This window comes from Mytilus edulis, chromosome 7 (assembly GCF_963676685.1).
Source record: "Mytilus edulis chromosome 7, xbMytEdul2.2, whole genome shotgun sequence".
NCBI classification, from domain to species: domain Eukaryota; kingdom Metazoa; phylum Mollusca; class Bivalvia; order Mytilida; family Mytilidae; genus Mytilus; species Mytilus edulis.
In genome coordinates, this window is record NC_092350.1 from 10,696,804 (window position 1) to 10,718,094 (window position 21,291).

Sequence of the window (21,291 nt, forward strand, 5' to 3'; positions counted from 1 at the left end):
AGTACACTTTTCCTTTAAATTTAACATTCCTTCAGCAAACTATCCCATTTAACCATCAACATACCGGTAACCAAGATTTAAGATTAGGGACCCAAAAAAATAATAACACTCTTATTATAATTTCTTTTTTTGTTCAAATATGATGGTAAACCTTTTCAGACAAAAAAATGTCATGTAGTTTAACTTGAAGCATTTTTAAGTTTAGAGAATCTCCCCCTTTTAAAGGGAGTATGAAGATCTTTTCTAAACAAAGTTTAACTTTTATTTCATTGACATAGTTTGCTAAAAGTATATTCAAACAGTTTTAGAAGAGCCATTACATTACATGTAAACGTGCTAGTGTAGTGCTATGTAGTAAACAAGAAACCAGTCAATCTGGTAACAGATGTTGATTATCCAGTGGTGACTGTCTTTATGTTTTAAGTGGAAATATGACCATTCACTGCACAATAAGAAACAAGCTTTAAAGCTTTTCTCAAACACAAGCCAACAGCCAAAGCAGGAAACTGTTAATATGCATATCTTGTCATCTTCAACATCTACTTCTTTGTAATCAATTTACTTCTTTTTACTTCTTTGTAAAGAATTTACTTCTTTTTACATCTTTGCAATCTATTTACTTCTTTGTAATCAATTTTACTTCTTTGTTATTAATTTACATTGTCCTTTATTCTGTTCTTTTTTCAACAACAAAAGTCATCAAACACATTGGTTTAAAATTGAGTGTATAAGTTAATGTACAGAGTTAAATAAAACAAAGAATAGAACCTCAATAGTCTTTTGTTACAAGTTTCCATTTCCCTTTTTAATCACTTTGTTAGCATGTATTGAACAAAGAGGAATGTTACATGCGAATCAAACTGATCACCACACCAGAAAAGCCCATATGAATTATGTGTATGTTTGTGTGCGAAAAATAAACATAGAACTGCTTAAGCTAAATAATAATCTAATTTGTGAAACATTTTTGCTTTCCAATTCCAACTGAAGTAGAAACAATGCAATGAATTAATTTATTTTTAAACAAGTTATGAACAAAAATATCAGTATTCAATATATATTCAATATGAATTAAGCAATTCTATGTATTTCTGTGATATGAAGTTTTGTTCACACAAGAGATAGAGAGAGAGAACGGCAGAGTACACTTACCAAGGCTTTCCAGATCAGGGTGGGACAGAACTTAAACAAAAATAAACACTTCCATTATATTGACTATTCTTTACTTAATTAAGTTCTATAATACATTCGGTCAGACTTCACTTCATGAATGTCTCACTATTTCTTATTTCAAAAATTTATAATGTAGCTCAGTAATTCATATAATAATTACAATGGTTATCAATAGGAAATTTAACAACTTAACTTTAAAATAGTTCGAAAAGGACTGAAAAGAAGGTCACTAGATCTGAGAAATGAACTTGAAAATGAGGCTCAACTTAGTATGACGAAGCAAGGAGATTACCAAGTTATATGAGTGTAATTCACTACTCATAATTGGTAATGAATAAATGGACTCAATTATAAACATAGGTTATCTAATATAGAAAAGTTTGTCTTGTACTGAAATTGGTTATTGTATAATTGAAACTGTTATCAAGTGAGTTTCAACTTCAGTATGACAGAAACTAAAATGTATGTCACATAGTGTCTAAGATCCATATTTAGACATGAATTTATCAAGCATATATGTAGGTCAGAGTGACCTTGTTGCATGAAGCTGTTATTACCCCAATCCTCTTCAGTGAAACAAACTGAAAAAAGACTTCTGAAATAAATTTACTTATGATGATTCTGAGAAAAGATCTATTTTAAAGTTCATTTAAAATTTGTTTTTTTAATCTTAATGCTGATCTACAATTTCAATTTCAATGAATTATCAATTACAGCTTTTGGAAAAAGTTTGAAATATAGTTTTTTTTAGTCAGTAAACTGCTATTCATATCATGTACATATGTTTTTTATTCATTGATCAATGTAGTAAATTGACTTAAACTGTAACAATAACAGGTAAAGCAAAATGAAGATCAATTCATTAAATAAAATTAAGAATGGAAATGGGGATTTTTTTTTTTTTTAATATAATTTTGTGAGGAAGAAAATTTTGTCAATGTATGAACACACACAGTTTTAAGCTGGGATGTGCAAAAATCTGTTGTGCAAAAGCAAAAAATAGTCTTGTGAATGTATTTCTCGTACTGTTAGGATTCACTGCTGTGGGGCAAATTAATTAAATTCTCTGGAAAGAAGCTGTATAGAAATATTGGTATAATGCAAAAATAGAAGCATGCAAATATGTGATTCAAGCTGGAACAAAGCCTTGTAATAATTTGTCTGGTTATAGTTGTTGACTTTTATTGTCTAACAGCAAAGATTTCAAATATATTTTGGGTCAAAAGGAGTCTTAAGACATTGAATTGTATCTTGTAAGATTTGAGTAACCTTATTTTTGTCTAATATGATTTATAAATTCCCAAATATGCAAAACAGAAAAAGAATTCTCTGAATCTTTACCAAAAATAAATCATGGGGATCTTGTTTTAATTCATTGATAATTTTGATAGTTTAAGAAAAAAAGATAACAGCTATAAAACATGTTTATCTCCCTTTAGAGATTCTGAAAATAAATATGTATATATATTTATATATGTCAAACACTTAAGAAATGAGAAATAGTATCATGATTATAAAAATAGATCATATAACAAAAGAACAGTTCACTTTAAAATGAAAGCCATTATGCAATGTTAGACTTATTTATAAATTTCTTACAACAATAAATATTAAATCATGATACTATTTCTAGAATAACCAAACTCCAAAAAGGGAAAGGGATAATAGTAGAGGTGATTTGAGAGACTGGATATAAATCTTTAATACCAGACCATTATATCTCAGATCACCTGCTAAGGATTCAGTCTACAACCAATATTTCTGTTATAATCATTTTCAAAACAGAAATATTGGCTGTTAACATTGTGCCCACTTTCTGCTCAATTCTATTTCTGTACAAGAAGAATATCTGAATGTGAAATATCTTTCTCTCTGTTAAATTAAATAATCAAATCATAAACAATTGAAGTTGAACTTTTATTTACCATATTTAGTTTTAATTTATTAGCAAAACCAGATGTTCTATATAGATAAGTAATTTTCTTAATCATAGTTCATAATTTCCATTAAAAATTGAATTAAAATAACATTATATTATTATAGGTTTGAAGGGTGACTTATGTGACTACTCATCTTTATTTCTGTACAAGAATTGAGCAGTGTTTGTCCATGCAATGTGATAATTAAGGAGAATTTTAAACTCACTGTTCCCATCTTCATCTTTCCATTCTATCTCGCCTAAGACTACATGATATATATGTTGGTTATTATACAATTACTATATTAAAAGCTCTCAAGCATTACAGAGCAAAAAATAAACTACTTAATCTCTAAAATGGATCTATGCTGAAAAGTTTATCCATAAGTGAAAAATAACATTAGTAGATATCATACAGCTATCAAATTTCAAGAAACTCTGATACATAGTCCCTGAGAAAAAGTGACAAAAATATCATAAATGGCCATTACATGTAAAAGGTAAACAGGATGTTGATGAGAAATATGTGTGACATGCATAACACGTCACATAGTAAGCCATGCTCTCATGAAGGTAAATTCCAAAATTTCATGAAATAAGGATGAACAAAGTATATCTCTTATTTCAGAACAGGGGCAAACAGAAACCTTTCCCGTATATATAAAATCTGCATATAATCTTTAATTTATTGAAAAACAAATGTCACATCTCATGACTGTTCCATCAATATTTACAAGGACTAAGGGAGGTAACCTAAATTTGTCCCTATGGGTGGGCGATGAAATATTTTTGTACACATTTAAAAAGTCTATAAAACAATCTCTATAAGTAGTAAGCTTATTTTAAAGTATCTTCCTTTGGTATCATGTGTGTTCCTTAAATAACATTCTTCACACTATCAGAGAACCTTATAACAAGTTGTTGTAAATTAAAGTCAGTACACATTTAGAGACTTAATAACATATTGAATGATGAATCCATTATTTTAGAGATTAAGAACTAAGTCTAGTGACTGCAGCTACTGCACTGCTCTACCTTTTAATTAACTACTTCTGTAATACAATTAGTTTGTGCAACATAGAAATGCATTCATTATGTTTTAAACATTACAATACATGCAATTTTATGATATACAGACAGATAAATTAAAAAATAAATTGCAATAATTGGCTGAATTAAAGAAATCTCTAGCTATTAATCTTTAATAAATTGCCTCACCAAGCGCAGATGAATATGACCGCAGAGGTCAAATCCTGAACCGTTCGGACAAAAATGGACACAATATTCACCCATTTATACGGGGGAATTTGGGTTGTAATTAAATATGTTACACATAATAGGTTTCTGGGAGAGAAATTCACTATTTAAGTTTTCTATATGAAACAAAATTGTCGGAAATCAGTAAACTTTCTCCCAAAACTGCACCTGTTATATGATAAATCTTTTTTTGTTTGCTCTTACTTGACCAAGTACCAGGATGTCCAACCACAGGGTAGGTAACCTGTTGAAAATCATATAATTCAGATTCAAAAGTCGATCAAGTGAAAATGGATTTATTTAAATCCTTAATTAAATATTTGATGTGTTAAAAAACCAAAACAGAAAACAAGATCAATATCCAACAGTCAACAAATTGTAAATTTTCAAAAATCATTGGAAAAGTTCCTATAAAGTGCCTTTAAAAATTTCCAATACAAAAAGGACATTTAAGATTTTAAATGTTGGAATCTCCAGATCAGGGCTGAAAATTTGGAAATTTTAAGATAAGGGCTAAAGTTTGAGTCTGACAATATAGGAATATTAAAGATCTAATTAAAAAGATTCGAAGATTTAGAATCTAAGGATTAGAACTGAAGTTTTCACATCTTAAAATCAAGAAAAGAAAAGATTGTTGATTCTTAGACTGGGGCTTTGAAATTTTAAAAGTTAAGCTTTAATTTAATGTATCTCAAGATTAGGGATGATGATTCAGGGCTGATGATTTCAGATATGGAACATGAAAAAACCAAGATGTAATATAGAATATGTTAATAATAACAATATGATTATCTAAAATACACTTTAAAAATAAACAAGCTACATTAAATTAGCAAATCACAATTTTCAAATCACAAAACATGCGTTATAAAATAAAATTGGCATTTATATTTCATTTTTTGCCAACACTAAACTATTGATTTAGTTAAGATATTATAAGCTCTTTAATAGGACTAAATTATCTCTATTTCTCTAGCTTTATTATTGTCTATTTTATAAAACTTTTCATATCAGTTATACTCTTGAAATTTTAGTATTGTAACATTTGAGTTATAAATGTGCGACTATTTAAACTTTATTGTAGACCCTACAATATTTATACGTCTGTCCCGAAAATGGAATATAATCACTGGTTGTAACTCTGTTTTGATTTTCGTCTGTTAAGAATTTCGTGCTTAGGTTGTGCCTGAACATTGACTTCACTCATAATTTCAAAACTCAAATGTTCAGATGATTAAGTTTTTATTATAGTATACAATTAAAAGAGAATATGTGCATAACTCAGGTACTATTAAATACTCCTTTTTAATATAAGTCTAGTGTTGTTGGTTTTTTTTTATCGAAAAAGCCATATTCACAATAAAAATTCCCCTCATTTTGCAATTGTCCACAAAAGCCTCAAATGTTACAATTCTTTTTCACAATTATATTGTATGAAAAGAGATTAACTGACTAGTTCTATACTATATAATAAGTGTAATGTCTAATACCTGCAGCAGTGGGTGGTAGGTCAGCAATCTGTCCATCAACATTAGATAATTTGTTGTCGTAGAAAGCCCTCAGTCTCACCATATCATTCTGTATTTTATTCTTTGAAACCTTCTCATTCTCATATTCTTTTTTCATATCTTCAAGTCTTGCATCATATTCCTAAATGAATACAAAATTATTTATTCTTTGTATATGTTCAAATACGGTAAATGTTGCCACTGCTCACAACTACTACAAACATGACAAAACAAATTGTTATTATTTGTTTTTAAGGCAGAATACTCTATAAATCTTGTTTTCCTATTTTAAATATGACTTACCTTGTAGTTGTTGGTCTTTTTTCATTTTTAGGAATTGAAATTTATGTTGAGAATAAAAAAAATATAAAGCAAAATTCAAATAAAAATTATCACATTCTGTAGAAGATTGATAATACCATGTTGAAAGCAGTATACTTTAGATGCTTATTTTCTTTCCCAGTTATCTTTGGTTGATAGCTGTCTAATTGGTAATTGCATAAGTTAATATAAATACATTTGCTTTGTAAATGACTATTGTTTAAAAGTTTTTTTTTCGTACTAAACGTCAGAATACCTAGCTTTCATCATTTATTTTTTTTATGAACAATATGAGATTTAGGGCAAGTATCTGTCAGAGAGCAACCCAACAAGATTTCCATACCTCTCTTATTCTTTCTTTCTCCTCCTCCAAGTCCTGTCTATTTGCCTGTTGTTTAGATCCTGAAATAATGAAACACTATAGAGAGCATGCTTTAGGGACAGCAACAAGGGACATAACTCCACAACAAGATGTCACATGTGGTGTCTTGTAAAGTATGCTCCCTACTTATTATAAGACATTTACACAAACTTCAATGCTCAGTCAGTATGACTAAAATTAACAGAATCATTCAAAAAAAAAGTGATTGCCAGTCAGATCTGAAATTTATTACACATTGCAATTAAAGTGCAGGGGAAAATAATTCCTTAATTCAGAAGTTTATAATAAAAGTGTTATGAAAATCTCTATGCTCAGTGGGAATAATAATAAAAATTTAAGGTTAAGAAAAACAACAGGAAGTGACTGTCCAGCTGATCTTAAAAAATCACATTCCAACACAGCAATATGAAGTTCAAAAGCAAATATCAAATCATTTCTTAATACAGAAGCGCAGTGACAAAATTCAGCTGTGTAACAAATATGAATCACGTCAAAATCATTTTTAAATGTATCTAACTAGAAAACTTAACAACATTGTCATCAGATAGTGATGACAAAGAAAAGTGACATAAATCTGTCTTAATTTGTGACTTTATTACAGGTAAGACAGAAATGTGAACAGAGAAAGGAAATAAAATACATTATACTTAAATAAATAAATTCATCTATTTATCCCCTGAATTCTGAATTTCAAATAATGAGGGTCAGCTAGATTTCAATTTTTTTTTAATTTCTTTCTCAAAATTGTGCTTTTATCTTTTTAAAAAGTTTTAACAATAATTAAAATAATAAACAGTAAGATGCTAAAAATTTCTTGTGTGCAATTTTTTTTATTAAGTGCAATGTTAAAGTGTAACAGAATTGAGGGTCCATTAATTGTCTGATTAACAGTGTTTCTTATTACAATGAAATCATCTGTGTACTATTTCAACTTTGAACTTTTAGACTAATGAATAAAATTAATCTTTTTCACAAATATTTACCATTGGCATAGATATCATAAAAGTCTGGAATGATAGTTTTCAACAAGTATACTTCATACCTGTCAACCTGTGATGATGAAAATGCAGGTCATGACCTGCATTGAAGAATCAAATCTCAGGTCACAACGCGTACGAACTTTTTCGAGCTGAATTTCAGTATTTATGGTACATTTTCTTATAATGTATATCAAAGATACCAAAACATCAATGCATGTTCACTTGGTTAAGTCATTTTAAATCTTATTTATTATTATTTCATTACATTTTTAAAGATTTTTATAAATTTGTGTATCACAGTCTTATGTCCTTTACTTTTTGTCATCATCTAAAATTTATTTTTCAACTGTAATTTTAAAATGAGACTGCTTTAAATATACCATGTAGAGGTTACATGTATGAACATTCATCTCACAATTGTTAAGGAAATTAGACTATGATAAAATATAGTAATACAGTTATAGGAAGTATAAATGTAAAAAATAATTTTCAACTTTTTTTTAAAAACTGTATAAAGGTATAAAAATAATGAAAAGTTAATTTTCAATATGTATTTGAATTTTATATTATTATGATTTAATCTTTTTCACCCATAAAACGTAAATATAAGGAATAATTTTGAATGGTGACAAATAAGGGTAAGTAACTCTTAACTGAAATATTTCTGTAAAATAACAGGGCAATTTATTTACGACCTAAAGCTAAGGTAATTGGTGTTAATCAACAGTGTGTTTGACACCAAAGCTGTCAAGTGAAGGCATGCACTTAATGGGTCACTTAATTTGACAGTTTACATAGCTAGATGAACTGCATGTTCATGGAAGAATTACGAATTTGCCGGTATTTCAAAATATTACTTATGAAAATCAATCTCAAGGCTAAGAAATACGGGTGAATTCGGGTCACTTTCGGAATTTCCGGGTTATTTCAATGACCCGGTGGGTGATCCGGGTGATCCCTCAGAATTGTGAAAATCTCGGGTCACACCCGCAGAATCCGGGTCAGTTGACAGGTATGATACTTGAAAATATTTACTACTGTGATTCTTTTATTTTGGTGGAAATTATGGATATTTTTAAGAGGTTTAGCTGAATTCTCAAACCAGATCTATAGAAAAAAATTCTACATTGGACATTGGACATTAAAATTCATGGTTAACCTATACCAATGAAATTTACAAAAATAGTTTTCTATGAAAAATAATGAATCCACAGTATTAGAAAAGATAATTTTAATGTTCCACTTCTAGAAAATAGCAGAGAAATATAACACATAACAAAAATAAAATACAAGTTTCCTTAATTTCTCCTAGATAAGGTACTTCTCAATAAAAGTCATGAAAGTGAAAAGAATTCAATAATGTTTCAGTTATAGAATTAACTTGATCATAAATTCTAGTAAAGCTGTGCATGAAAAGTCATACTGCATTTAAATGTGATTTATAAATAGGACATGCTGCTCACACAAGTTTCAATTTCAGGTTCTATGTATAGACATAAGTATTCTCAACCTACAATTTTTGGCTACATATTGCATTACAGCAGATTTCAGTCAGTATGTAGCTAATGGTAATATCTTTGGTTAGCTTGCTTGTTAGCTGAACCGTGAAGTCATTGTTAGGTAATGTAAACTTCCCTCCTTTAATAGTAGACTAGCCCAACAGATACAAAATCTATCTCCCTGTAGGACTAAGCTACTTTAAAAGGAGGGTAGTATACCTTACCTAACAATGACTTCACGGTTCAGCTAACAAGCAAGCTAACCAAAGATATTACCATTAGCTACATACTGACTGAAATCTGCTGTAATAAATATTAACACTAAAAATTACAAGGTTTTTTTAGTTGGATCTTTACAAACAAGATCATGAAAGATTAAGAAAAGTCTGAAGTTACATATTTATTTCTTTATCTTTTGTTTTCATTTTCTCCTCATGATGACATACATGGTAATAATTATTAACTTTCATTTTTGTTGAAATAGTTTCCTTACAAAAAAAAATGAAAACTGCTTACATGATCACATCATTACAAAAGTCTTCAGAAGAAAATCATGATGATGCAAAAAAATAAACCCAAGCGAATTCAGAACCTATAGGTATCAGGTTAATTAAAATCCAAATAAAAATTATACAGTAGTCCAGTGTTCTCCCAAGAGCCTTTTAGCATCATGGTAATGTGATGCTATATCCTAAATGTGATGCTATCTGAAATGGTTTTCCTATAGATTATTTCAATTTATGGATGTGATGCTATAATTTTTTGAAACAAGATGGTATTTCAATTTCCCCTGTTTACCAGGATGCTAATTGAATTATCTAGGGAGAACACTGAGTACAATTTAATTTTTAGAAAATGTGGTTCTTATGAAGTACAAATGTATAAATTATAATAGTGGAAAATACTTCTGTCCATGCATTGTAAGTTAATTTGTGCATGAAGATTAGAATTGTTTCTTAAGAGGAACTTACCATCATAATCATCATCATCATCATCATTCATATCTGGTATCAAGGAGACAGATTTTTTTAATTTAAGTATTATTACAGTCAATCACTGGTGAAATTCATATCACTTAGGAACATTTATTTTTCAAGCTTATAATACTGGTGACAACATTCATGACATTAGAATACAGAAGTTTCAAGACTTTATACTAATATATATTTCAAGACAATGATTTCACATGAAAATATTGCCACTGTCCTATTTTCAAAACTAATTTGAAATTAAAGAAATGGCATGATTATGCTCTTACAAATGTATGTAGCTGATTTGAATGAGTGTACCCTTGCTTTAAATAACTTACTTTTTCAGGGTTAAAATACTTAAGACCTTTGAATACTTTTGATTAATTTCAAAAACTAAATATCGTTAGCTTACCTGATGAGCTTGGATCTGTAGCTGTTACTGGTATCTTTCCAGCTAACATAGCTTTCAGTTTCTCAATCTCCTCCTGGTATTGTCTTAATAAAGCATCTTTAGGATCCTCATTGATCTTAGGTTTGTTTGTAATATTCTTGGCACGATTAGCATATCTCAATGTACTCAATGTTTCATCATAGTTATTATCAGCAGGAGACAGACAGGCTATCATCAGAGTTTTTGTGTTACCTCCAAGAGAGTCTTGTAACAAACGAGTTAATTTTGAGTCTCTGTAGGGTATGTGTTTAGATTTTCCATCAACAAGTGCAGAAATTACATTACCAAGGGCTGACAATGACAAATTAATTTTGGTTGCTTCTTTTAACCTGGCACCAGTAGCTCCTGAAAAATGGCAAAGTAAGTATGTTGGGTACATCAATATAAAGAATGGAGTATTCACTTACAAAAACCATTAGATCTTGCTAAATTTAATACACTTTGTTGAGATTTTTTAACAAATGGTCCTCTAGAATAGACATTTTTTTCTGGATCAATCATTTCTGTTTGATAATTATTTATAGTTATGCATTGTAAAATTTTTGAGTTTAAGAAATAGATAATTATCATGTGGATCACTATTTACATTTTGTTAGAAATTTCAGGATTCACATTTGAAATCAATCGTTGAAAAAATGTTTATTTTTTGTATGCGATGTAGTAACATAAGCATTGTGAAATAAGAAATGTAAATGTAAACGTACCAAAGTGAAAATTGTCTTTTATTAATTTCAATTTTGCTTCTAGGTGATGCTACAATGAACTGACCTGTTTTTGCCTGCCTTTCACTACCAGCCAAATCTACTAAGTTGAGTTTTCCTGCCCTGATATGATCTTCTCCTGCCTCGTCCTGTTGACTCATTTCTAACATGACACTAAATATAGAGTGACTACGTGATGAATCAGCATTCATCAATGTGGCCCCTGTTGCTCTGTTTTTCCAACCTCTTTCCATGATTTTCTCACAGTCTGCTACATTGTGTACTGGGTGCATAGTTAATCCTGGAAAAGAAAATTCATCAAGTTCTTATGCTTAGTTACCTTTTTTAAAAAAAATGTTCAAATATGTTCCCCTTAAATAGTAGATAACCAAGACGTTTAAGTATGAGAACATACGTTAAAACAAGATGGTCACAGATACTAGTGATTACTTGTTTTATTATGATGTTAAATATAACTGACACAGTAAATTGTTCTTGTTAAACAAACATAATAAAATAAAAATTCAATAATAGTTTGTCTGTTTTTCTAGTTATATATTTAATATCTGCATATCAGAAACATTTTAGCCTTTATACTTAATCAAAAGTACAATTAAAACATACTTATTTTTGAATTATCTGTATGCAAATTTTCACTGGCTAATCTGAAACCAACTTTTAATAGAATGTAGACTAAGGGCAATAACTCAATTTTAAAAGATTGTCACTAAAACACTTCCCCTTTTTTCAAGTTAAACATCTTTAAAAGTTACCAAATGATGCTATGATATAAATGCACATTATTTACCGTTGACATAAACTCCTTTATCTGGATGTTCATGTAAGTCTAACTTGGCTTTTACATCTTTACTCAATAAATCTCTGATTTCTTCATTGTAGATTTCACAGTAGGATGCATGCAGCAGAAATTTTGTACCCTCTATTACCGAAACTGTTTCAAATATATGGTCAAAAGTTCTGAAAATATAAATAAACATATATCATCACAAGCTGTGGGAAAAAAGATTAAGTAAGAGTATCTTTAAAATAATACAACAAGAAAGTGTCTGAGGACACGCTGGCCCCACTTTACCAAGTTAAAAAAAGAAAACACTCTATAATGTAAAATGACTTCCTGCCTAAATTAGAACTCTGTCACTGTGTGATGTGGTTCTAAGCAATGTGTATGAGTTTCATAAAATTTGTATGATGCAAACTAAAGAAATAGAATAGAAACGAATATTATTGCAATTTTTCCAAATTATAAAGGAGCATAACTCAAAAATGATTAATGACTCACTGCCCAAATTTAAACTCTGTCGGTCAGTTTTGGTTCTTACCATTGTGTTTCATCAAATTTGCAAAAAGTAAACTTAGGAGTGTGAGAAAAAAATTGATACGGATAGACAGAAAGAAAGTCAAGGGTAACAATGCCCCTGTAGCCTATGATGGGGACATAAAGACTGTCAAGGGTAACAATGCCCCTGTAGCCTATGGTGGGGACATAAAGACTGTCAAGGGTAACAATGCCCCTGTAGCCTATGGTGGGGACATAAAGACTGTCAAGGGTAACAATGCCCCTGTAGCCTATGGTGGGGACATAAAGACTGTCAAGGGTAACAATGCCCCTGTAGCCTATGGTGGGGACATAAAGACTGTCAAGGGTAACAATGCCCCTGTAGCCTATGGTGGGGACATAAAGACTGTCAAGGGTAACAATGCCCCTGTAGCCTATGGTGGGGACATAAAGACTGTCAAGGGTAACAATGCCCCTATAGCCTATGGTGGGGACATAAAGACTGTCAAGGGTAACAATGCCCCTATAGCCTATGGTGGGGACATAAAGACTGTCAAGGGTAACAATGCCCCTATAGCCTATGGTGGGGACATAAAGACTGTCAAGGGTAACAATGCCCCTGTAGCCTATGATGGGGACATAAAGACTGTCAAGGGTAACAATGCCCCTGTAGCCTATGGTGGGGACATATAGACTGTCAAGGGTAACAATGCCCCTGTAGCCTATGGTGGGGACATAAAAACTGTCAAGGGTAACAATGCCCCTGTAGCCTATGATGGGGACAAAGACTGTCAAGGGTAACAATGCCCCTGTAGACTATGGTGGGGACATAAAGACTGTCAAGGGTAACAATGCCCCTGTAGCCTATGGTGGGGACATATAGACTGTCAAGGGTAACAATGCCCCTGTAGCCTATGGTGGGGACATAAAGACTGTCAAGGGTAACAATGCCCCTGTAGCCTATGGTGGGGACATAAAGACTGTCAAGGGTAACAATGCCCCTGTAGCCTATGATGGGGACATAAAGACTGTCAAGGGTAACAATGCCCCTATAGCCTATGGTGGGGACATAAAGACTGTCAAGGGGAACAATGCCCCTATAGCCTATGGTGGGGACATAAAGACTGTCAAGGGTAACAATGCCCCTGTAGCCTATGGTGGGGACATAAAGACTGTCAAGGGTAACAATGCCCCTGTAGCCTATGATTGGGACATAAAGACTGTCAAGGGTAACAATGCCCCTGAAGCCTATGATGGGGACATAAAGACTGTCAAGGGTAACAATGCCCCTGTAGCCTATGGTGGGGACACAGAACTGCATTGGTTACACAATGATAAGCATGATTACATTCGGTGAAGAAAAAGGTTATCTGAAATGTTATACTGATCAGCTCACTGGGAAATTAATTTGATTCAACATATCAAACCAAATAAAATATTAGTAGAACATTATTAATAAAAAAAGTTATCTCTACATATGTATGTAGTACAGCATTTTTGTCTTAATTTTGAATTATCAGTTGTGACTTAATCTTTACAATGACTATATTTACCTTGGAATAACACCTCTTTGTGTAGGAGGATCAACTATACCCTGCATAGTAAATGATTTACCACAACCTGTCTGACCATAAGCGAAAATTGTACCATTATATCCTTCACACACACCCTGAAAACAAAGTAAAAATTGTACCATTATATCCTTCACATACACCCTGAAAACAAAGTAAAAATTGTACCATTATATCCTTCACATACACTCTGAAAACAAAGTAAAAATTGTACCATTATATCCTTCACACACACCCTGAAAACAAAGTAAAAATTGTACCATTATATCCTTCATATACACCTTGAAAACAAAATAAAAATTGTACCATTATATCCTTCACATACACTCTGAAAACAAAGTAAAAATTGTACCATTATATCCTTCACACACACCCTGAAAACAAAGTAAAAATTGTACCATTATATCCTTTACATACACCCTGAAAACAAAGTAAAAATTGTACATTGTACCATTATATCCTTCACACACACCCTGAAAACAAAGTAAAAATTGTACCATTATATCCTTCACACACACCCTGAAAACAAAGTAAAAATTGTACCATTATATCCTTCACATACACCCTGAAAACAAAGGTAACTTCTTTTATCTTCTTTTGTCTTCGTTTGTTGAAGTAAGAAATAATGTACATATTTCAATGATGTACAAATGTTATAAATTTGCCTAATATAGATTGTATTAGGTGTAAAGACAGCATCTTTTAAAACAATATAACATCAAATCAATACTGTTCCTTTGTTTATGTCATAAGGCAAGCTTCTTCCTATCAGATGTTCAATAATCTAGCCAAAGCACACTGATAGTAATAGCAACATCAACTGATCATTTCATAACATTTCATAAGTACTTTTTTTAGTATTGAAACATCCTCTTTAGGTAGAGTGTGATCAGTGAAGATAGCATTCAAATCTTCCATTTAATTAAATGTTTCCCTTTGTACAATTAGGAGGTAACTGTATTGTATTTTAAGCTCTGATGGCACCAATTGGTGATAAGATGGTTGCTTTTTAAGTTTACTGACAACATGTTAGCAAATCCAGAAAACAGGTATTTGTGACTATCAAATGGCCAAGTGATGCCGTTGAAGCTTACAATACAATATTATAGTTACCATTGTAATGAAACTGACAGATAAAATTAAATCATACATTTAAAATCTTTCATATGTTGTCTGAGATTGCTCATATGCTTGCATAGTATCATTTGTGAAGTGGTGCCATAAATTAGTGACATAATCCAATTTAAATGAATGTTACAAACTATGTTGTATTAGAATTATAAACTACAAATTATATATAGAAAGAGAAGATCTTACCTCTACCAAAGGGTAGGCTATTTCATTGTAAATATTCTCTGTAAGATCTTACCTCTACCAATGGGTAGGCTATTTCATTGTAAATATTCTCTGTAACTGAATCTGTGTAGTATGAACCATCAAAGGTGAACATTTTAGGGGGAGCTTTAGGATCTCCAGGATTTTTTATTGTACATTGTCCCCTTTTTGACTCCATAGAGAGACATGGTTTACACTTCAGGTCATTTTCCCTTTTATTCATGGGACGACATCTCACAATGACCTTTACACACTCTCCTTCACTCATCTTTCTGAAATTTGAAAATAATTTATATCAATATGTTTATCATAATATGTCTACTTTCTTTCAATATTGAAAATAACATGTTACTTTTTTCAACCTTCAAAACTTATAGACTGCTGAAAGTTACAATAAGGCTAACATTGATTAGTCATATCCATGTTTGAATGAACAGGAAAACTTCTTTCTTATAAAAAAAAATCTTCATTTGAATCCTGTCTCATTAAAGGTTACATATAAAGATATTATACAAAGATATTGTACACAAGAGGAACATTTTTATTGATTTCTTTCATCATTTTTGTTGAGTTTGTGATTAACAGCAGAAGTAGGCGAAACACTGGGTTCCACGGAACCCTTACAAATTTTTTAACTAAGGTAAGTAAGGTGGTTGTTTGGCAAAAAAACACTTGCAATCGGGTGATTTTTTTTTTAATACATACGACCTGGTTTATTATTTTGCTGTGGGTGGGGGTCACAAAAAAAAGGATTAGTATTGTATTCACATTAAATGAAATTGAACCATTCTTATGCTTATACTGCTAGCCTTTCATTTGACAAATTAGTTTTGTGCATCTCGAATATCTCAATCTGATCATGATGGCTTTTGCAGGACTGCCACCTGTGAATGCATGGCCTATAGAACCTAGTTTTTGTCCTGTTCCTTGTTTTAGTGCTGTATTTACGGCACACAGAACAGAAATATCCTTCTGTGACAGTTAGCCATTTTAAGTCCTGTTCATATTTATCAGGTTGGGAACAACCCCGTCAAAATTTAACATGAACTTTTGTGATGTGCAGGATAGACCGACAAATAGTAAAAAGGTGTATTGAAAAGGGCTATGAAAACACACCTTCACTATCTTGAAAAGATTATCCCCACAAATTGAAAATAAAGCATTAATTTATTAACTATTATTGGTGTTTTGTAGATGAAAACGTTAACCGGTCTTATATCTAATTTGAAAATGTCATTCTCTCAAAATCTCCCCCTCAGCTGTTATAACTGGGGTGAGGGGTCTTCCTCGTTTAAAGTTTCAGAGGTTAAAATCTAACTAACTTGGCAGGTATGAAGAGTCCCTATTATTTTTTTTGGGTAGGGTGTGGTGTAAAATGTGTCTCAAGAACTAGGCATAAAAATGGAAAGCGATTTCGATGTAATAATTTACAATTAACTTCAATATTATAGTTATATTACTATATTTCAAGAAAATGTTTCCTTGGAAACTATGTAAACTATCCAGTTTCAAGTTGAAATTTTCATATATTACCTAAAATATATGTCGTACCAACTATATGAGTTGAAGCTGTATTAAAATTAAAAGCTATGAAATTACTGTAGTTCGAAAATTAAACTATGCAGAGCAGTTTAAAGACATTTTAACAAAATTTCATTGGAATATCTTCTTCCTCTTTAGAAATATTTTTGCAGTGCATGACGGGAAACGACGACAAAATTTTCGAAACAGTTCTAGTTTTATATTTTATTTTTTTATTTTTATAAATCTTTTGTTTCTTCTCATTAATTTTAAAAGGTCATCACCGCATTTTATATTTTTTTTTATCTTTAATTTGAACTTATTATTTAACGAGATTTCAAGAGACCAACAAACATGGCTGACAAGAAAAAAGAGGAACCGGTAGCACCGGAGAAAAAGGATGAAAAGAAAGTCAAAAAAGGCGATAAAGAACCAGAATTGGTACTAGAGAACAAATCTTAAACCTAATGAATAGGAAATTTAGTAGGAAAAACAATTCGATAATCTTTTATGTCGTTAAATTGTCTGATAAAAACCTCAGGGACGTCGAAATTTCCAAAACTGCATTGTCATAAACATTTTAATGCCAAACATGTGCAATGCTGTCGGATAATGTCATGCCTCAAAGGCTTAGATTTTTGTGGGTACTGATTGATTGTCCAGACTCTTAAAGTTTTGTAAGTGTAAATTCTGGTCATTTATTTCAAAGTGAGCAATTTTATCATAGAATGTGACCCTCCCCCTTTATTGGCTTTAATATGAGGCAGGCATAACCTGTGAATGGGGACGAAGTCTGTTTTAATTCAATCACGTTGATAAAAGAAACAGAAATACCGTACATAACATTCCCAATTTTGATTCTGTTGTTAGGGAATTAGCTGTGACGTTCTTTAAGTTATGACGTCATATTCGATGTAAACAAAAGAAACGCTTTCATCAGGTAACGTTTTTTCATATCAAACAATTATTAAAATTGAATTTGTATTGAGATCCAATCTTATATTTTACTAGACTGATAAATATAATTTTTTTCAAAGTCTCATGCAAACAAGACAGATATCTGTGCAAAAGCAGAGAAAGTTGGAACAGGAAGTAGATCTGAAAAAAAAGTTAACGATTTTGAGTTCATTAGTAGAATGAAAAATTCGGGAAATTTTCCCGATTTTTTTTTTTTTTTTTTTTATTGATTTTTCTACCGTAATTGGGGACTTCGTCCCCATAATATGCAAAAGTAATCAACACATATATTAAGCTTTATAGTCGCTGTCAGCTGAAATTTCGTAGCGGTTATCGGTAAAAATAATCTAAACTATCAATCGCGTTCACTCGAGATATAGTTTTTCACATTCCATTCATAAATCGCAAAAAGAAAAACCACTACTGACCTACCTTTTAAGTGAGGGTACAAGTTAAATCGGCACCTAAAGAAAAAGTCAAATCGGCACCCGGTTAAATCGGCACCTGGTCAAATCGACACCTAATTATAGTCAAATCGGCATCTGATAATAGTTGATATAATATGAATAATTATAATATAAACTATTACTAGTAATTTGTTTGAAGTTTTCTCAACATTCTTTGACTGATGTTTTGATTAGACTATTCCGTTCATTAATTAAGTAATCACTTTTATCAATCAAATAATTAACATGTTTGTTGTTTTAATCCTAAACAGGTAGTTATTGATGTTTTTTCTTAAAAAAAACTTTAAAAAAAAAATGGGTACCAAATTGACTACATTAGGTGCCGATTTAACCAGGTGCCAATTTGACTATACCAGGTGCAGATTTGACTAGAATTCTTAAGTGATCGCACTGTAATAATCCTGGAATACTGTAGAAATCTTTATTTTTAAGCTTATGGACATTATGGACATTATACTTCCACCTAATCGCTATTTGGAAATCTGTGCAGCTTGACTTGAGAATCTGTTCTGCTTGAACTTTTGATGTCATACAACAATAACTTTTTCATTGTGGCGTCACATGTTTTCTGATATGACATTAAAATTTAAGGGAAACTTTTATGATGTTCAGTAATGGCGGAAAATTAGCGATAAGGTGTACTGTGAACAAAACAAACATGTTGTCATTCTTGTGTTAATTTCTCAACATTTAAAGTAAGCTGTAGTTTCTTTTATTTTTCACAAGGAATCAGATAAAAATTCTAAGGTCATATATTTAGATAAGAAATGTCAACAGATTCTTCAATATTTCTATACAACAAAATGTTTTCTGGTATTTTAGCAACATGTTTGTCTTTTCTACACAACAAATACATGAATCATGTAAATAAACAGAAAACGCTGGTAAATTCAAATTCATCACCATTTAAGTAAGATTTGACACTTTTTTTTAAATCTTTTGTTCAAAACAACATGCAAAAAAATGTAACCTTTAAAATTTTTGTCACAAACTTATTCCCCATAGTTATTTTCAAAAGTTACACCAAATTAAGGTCACGAAGGTGGTGTGAAAGAGGGAAAAAGCAAACATAAATTATTTACCTTAACACTTCTTCCAGTTTTTGTCAGCCATCAATAGAATTCCAACCTTAGCAAAACAAGACTCTTAACAGTCTGCACGGTTAGCCACTAGTCCGATGCCCCAGACTAGTAAAATTTCATTCGGACTAGTAAGTTTTTGCAAAAGTTTGTTTTGACCAATAAGAAAAATGTTGGAATATAAGTCTTCGGACTAGTAGTTGAAAAAGATTTTGGTGCAGACTGCTCTTAATCTGGTACATCCTTCAAGGAAAATGATGTAAATATTATCTTAAATATCTGATGAGCTGCCCTTTAAATCCATTGAATATAATGCCTGATGAAATTGATAAAATGTATTGGATATCAAACACACACAAAAAAGAAAAGGAATAAGATGAGATTGAGAAGTCTTTTATATTATTATCTGTGAAGACACACAAGTAGGTTCTAATAATGTTGGTGAACTAACATGTGGTCCAGTTCTATGGGAAAATGGATATAATTACTGTTACTGATCATGCTAGTTGTACACAAGGAAGTGTTTTATTCTCACTAGACAAATATATCTGCAAAGGTTCTAATTTTTGAAGCATTTTTATTGCACCCTCTAAGATTCAAAGAAGTACAATTTAAAAGCTCTTTTTTCACTATCCACGTGCACTGTTATATTTTAAAACAAACACAAATATTTGATCCCATTCTTTGACAATTAAATTATGAATGTTGTTTTACAGTAATTTATAATAAATTTTTTATTTCAGTCAGAAGAAGATAAGCAGTTACAAGAAGAATTAAACATGTTGGTAGAAAGATTAAAGGTTTGTACATATATATATATATACAAGACATCACGCATGTTTAAACCTACTACATTTTGCATCCTCATAGAGAAGATAAAAAAAAAATGGTTATTGAATGGCTGTTGTTGACACTTAATTTCAATTCAACACTATACAAGGCATATGCCGCGATGACATGTGCTGTCCGCCACTGCTATTCGCGGCATATGCCGCGAATACAACAGATTTTTCATCAGGACTCTTAAACCATTCGGTTTTCATTCGGGTCCTCTCTAATTTTTCCTTATATGAATCGAGAATATACAAGGTCTCATTTGCACTTGAAATCCCAGCAATTTTTATTGTAATATCATGCATGCGGTAGAAGGAAAATTGAAGAAAGATAAAAACAAATATTTTTACAAATGCAAATAGCGGAAATGAGAAACGAAACTGTAAATATGGAAATATTTCAGCATTTCTATGGCAAAACTGACAACAAGGATTAGTTAAAAGGTTTCTTGTTATCTCAATGTGTTTATTACATTTAATTGTTGTGGGAAATATGATTTGATCCATCATTACGAGACGTAGAAAAAGGGGGGGAAAACAGAGGTTGACTGAAAATTTTGAGGACGGAGCAACTGATTTGTGCCACGATTACATAATACGTTATGTATGGTGCAATACACTATGGAGTTGAGCAATTGGAGTCTTCTTTTAGTTTATTATATGGCAGATAAAACAACAAAATAGATAAAGACTAAAAGTAGTTTTTATTCAAAATTCAACACAAATGTAATAAATGACACCTTTTACCTGTTAATTACCTGAAAATGCAGGTAACCTGATAAAATTTTTACTGAAATAACTGCCTAACATTACAGTTCATACTCTCCTGAGCATTTTTCATGCAATAACTTTCTCTGTATCTCTTTTAATAAAAAAGATACAGCCGTCTGAAAAGGAATATACTGTTCTAATGAATGAACACAAAAAAATGCAGCAGCAGCAGCCATTTTTCTATTTTTTTGTGTAGTGTTGAAAGGGGTAAATGTGTTAAAAAAATTACATGTGTTGAAGGGTGAAATTTAAATGGTTTGTATGTATATAGTTTTAACTTTCCGAATTGTTCTTTGATC

General features: G+C 31.1%; 2 protein-coding genes across 2 annotated transcripts in view; one reads left to right on the top strand and one right to left on the bottom strand.

Annotated features, from left to right (window-relative positions):
* The window catches only part of LOC139482952 (osmotic avoidance abnormal protein 3-like), a 41,911-nt gene extending 24,838 nt beyond the window's left edge, over positions 1–17,073 (bottom strand). The window contains exons 1-11 of the mRNA XM_071266979.1: positions 16,898–17,073; positions 15,399–15,636; positions 14,012–14,127; positions 11,970–12,139; positions 11,229–11,462; positions 10,422–10,805; positions 10,010–10,042; positions 6,521–6,579; positions 5,839–5,998; positions 3,319–3,357; positions 1,153–1,182 (exon numbers count right to left, since the gene is read on the bottom strand). Of these exons, the coding sequence (XP_071123080.1) occupies positions 1,153–1,182; positions 3,319–3,357; positions 5,839–5,998; positions 6,521–6,579; positions 10,010–10,042; positions 10,422–10,805; positions 11,229–11,462; positions 11,970–12,139; positions 14,012–14,127; positions 15,399–15,632 (1,459 nt within the window). The 5' untranslated portion in view covers positions 15,633–15,636; positions 16,898–17,073. The remainder of the gene's footprint in view (positions 1–1,152; positions 1,183–3,318; positions 3,358–5,838; positions 5,999–6,520; positions 6,580–10,009; positions 10,043–10,421; positions 10,806–11,228; positions 11,463–11,969; positions 12,140–14,011; positions 14,128–15,398; positions 15,637–16,897) is intronic.
* Positions 17,067–21,291, top strand: part of LOC139529919 (26S proteasome non-ATPase regulatory subunit 2-like) — a 31,175-nt gene continuing 26,950 nt past the window's right edge. Inside the window, exons 1-2 of the mRNA XM_071325889.1 lie at positions 17,067–17,326; positions 20,132–20,188. Coding sequence (XP_071181990.1) covers positions 17,240–17,326; positions 20,132–20,188 — 144 coding nt within the window. The 5' untranslated portion in view covers positions 17,067–17,239. The remainder of the gene's footprint in view (positions 17,327–20,131; positions 20,189–21,291) is intronic.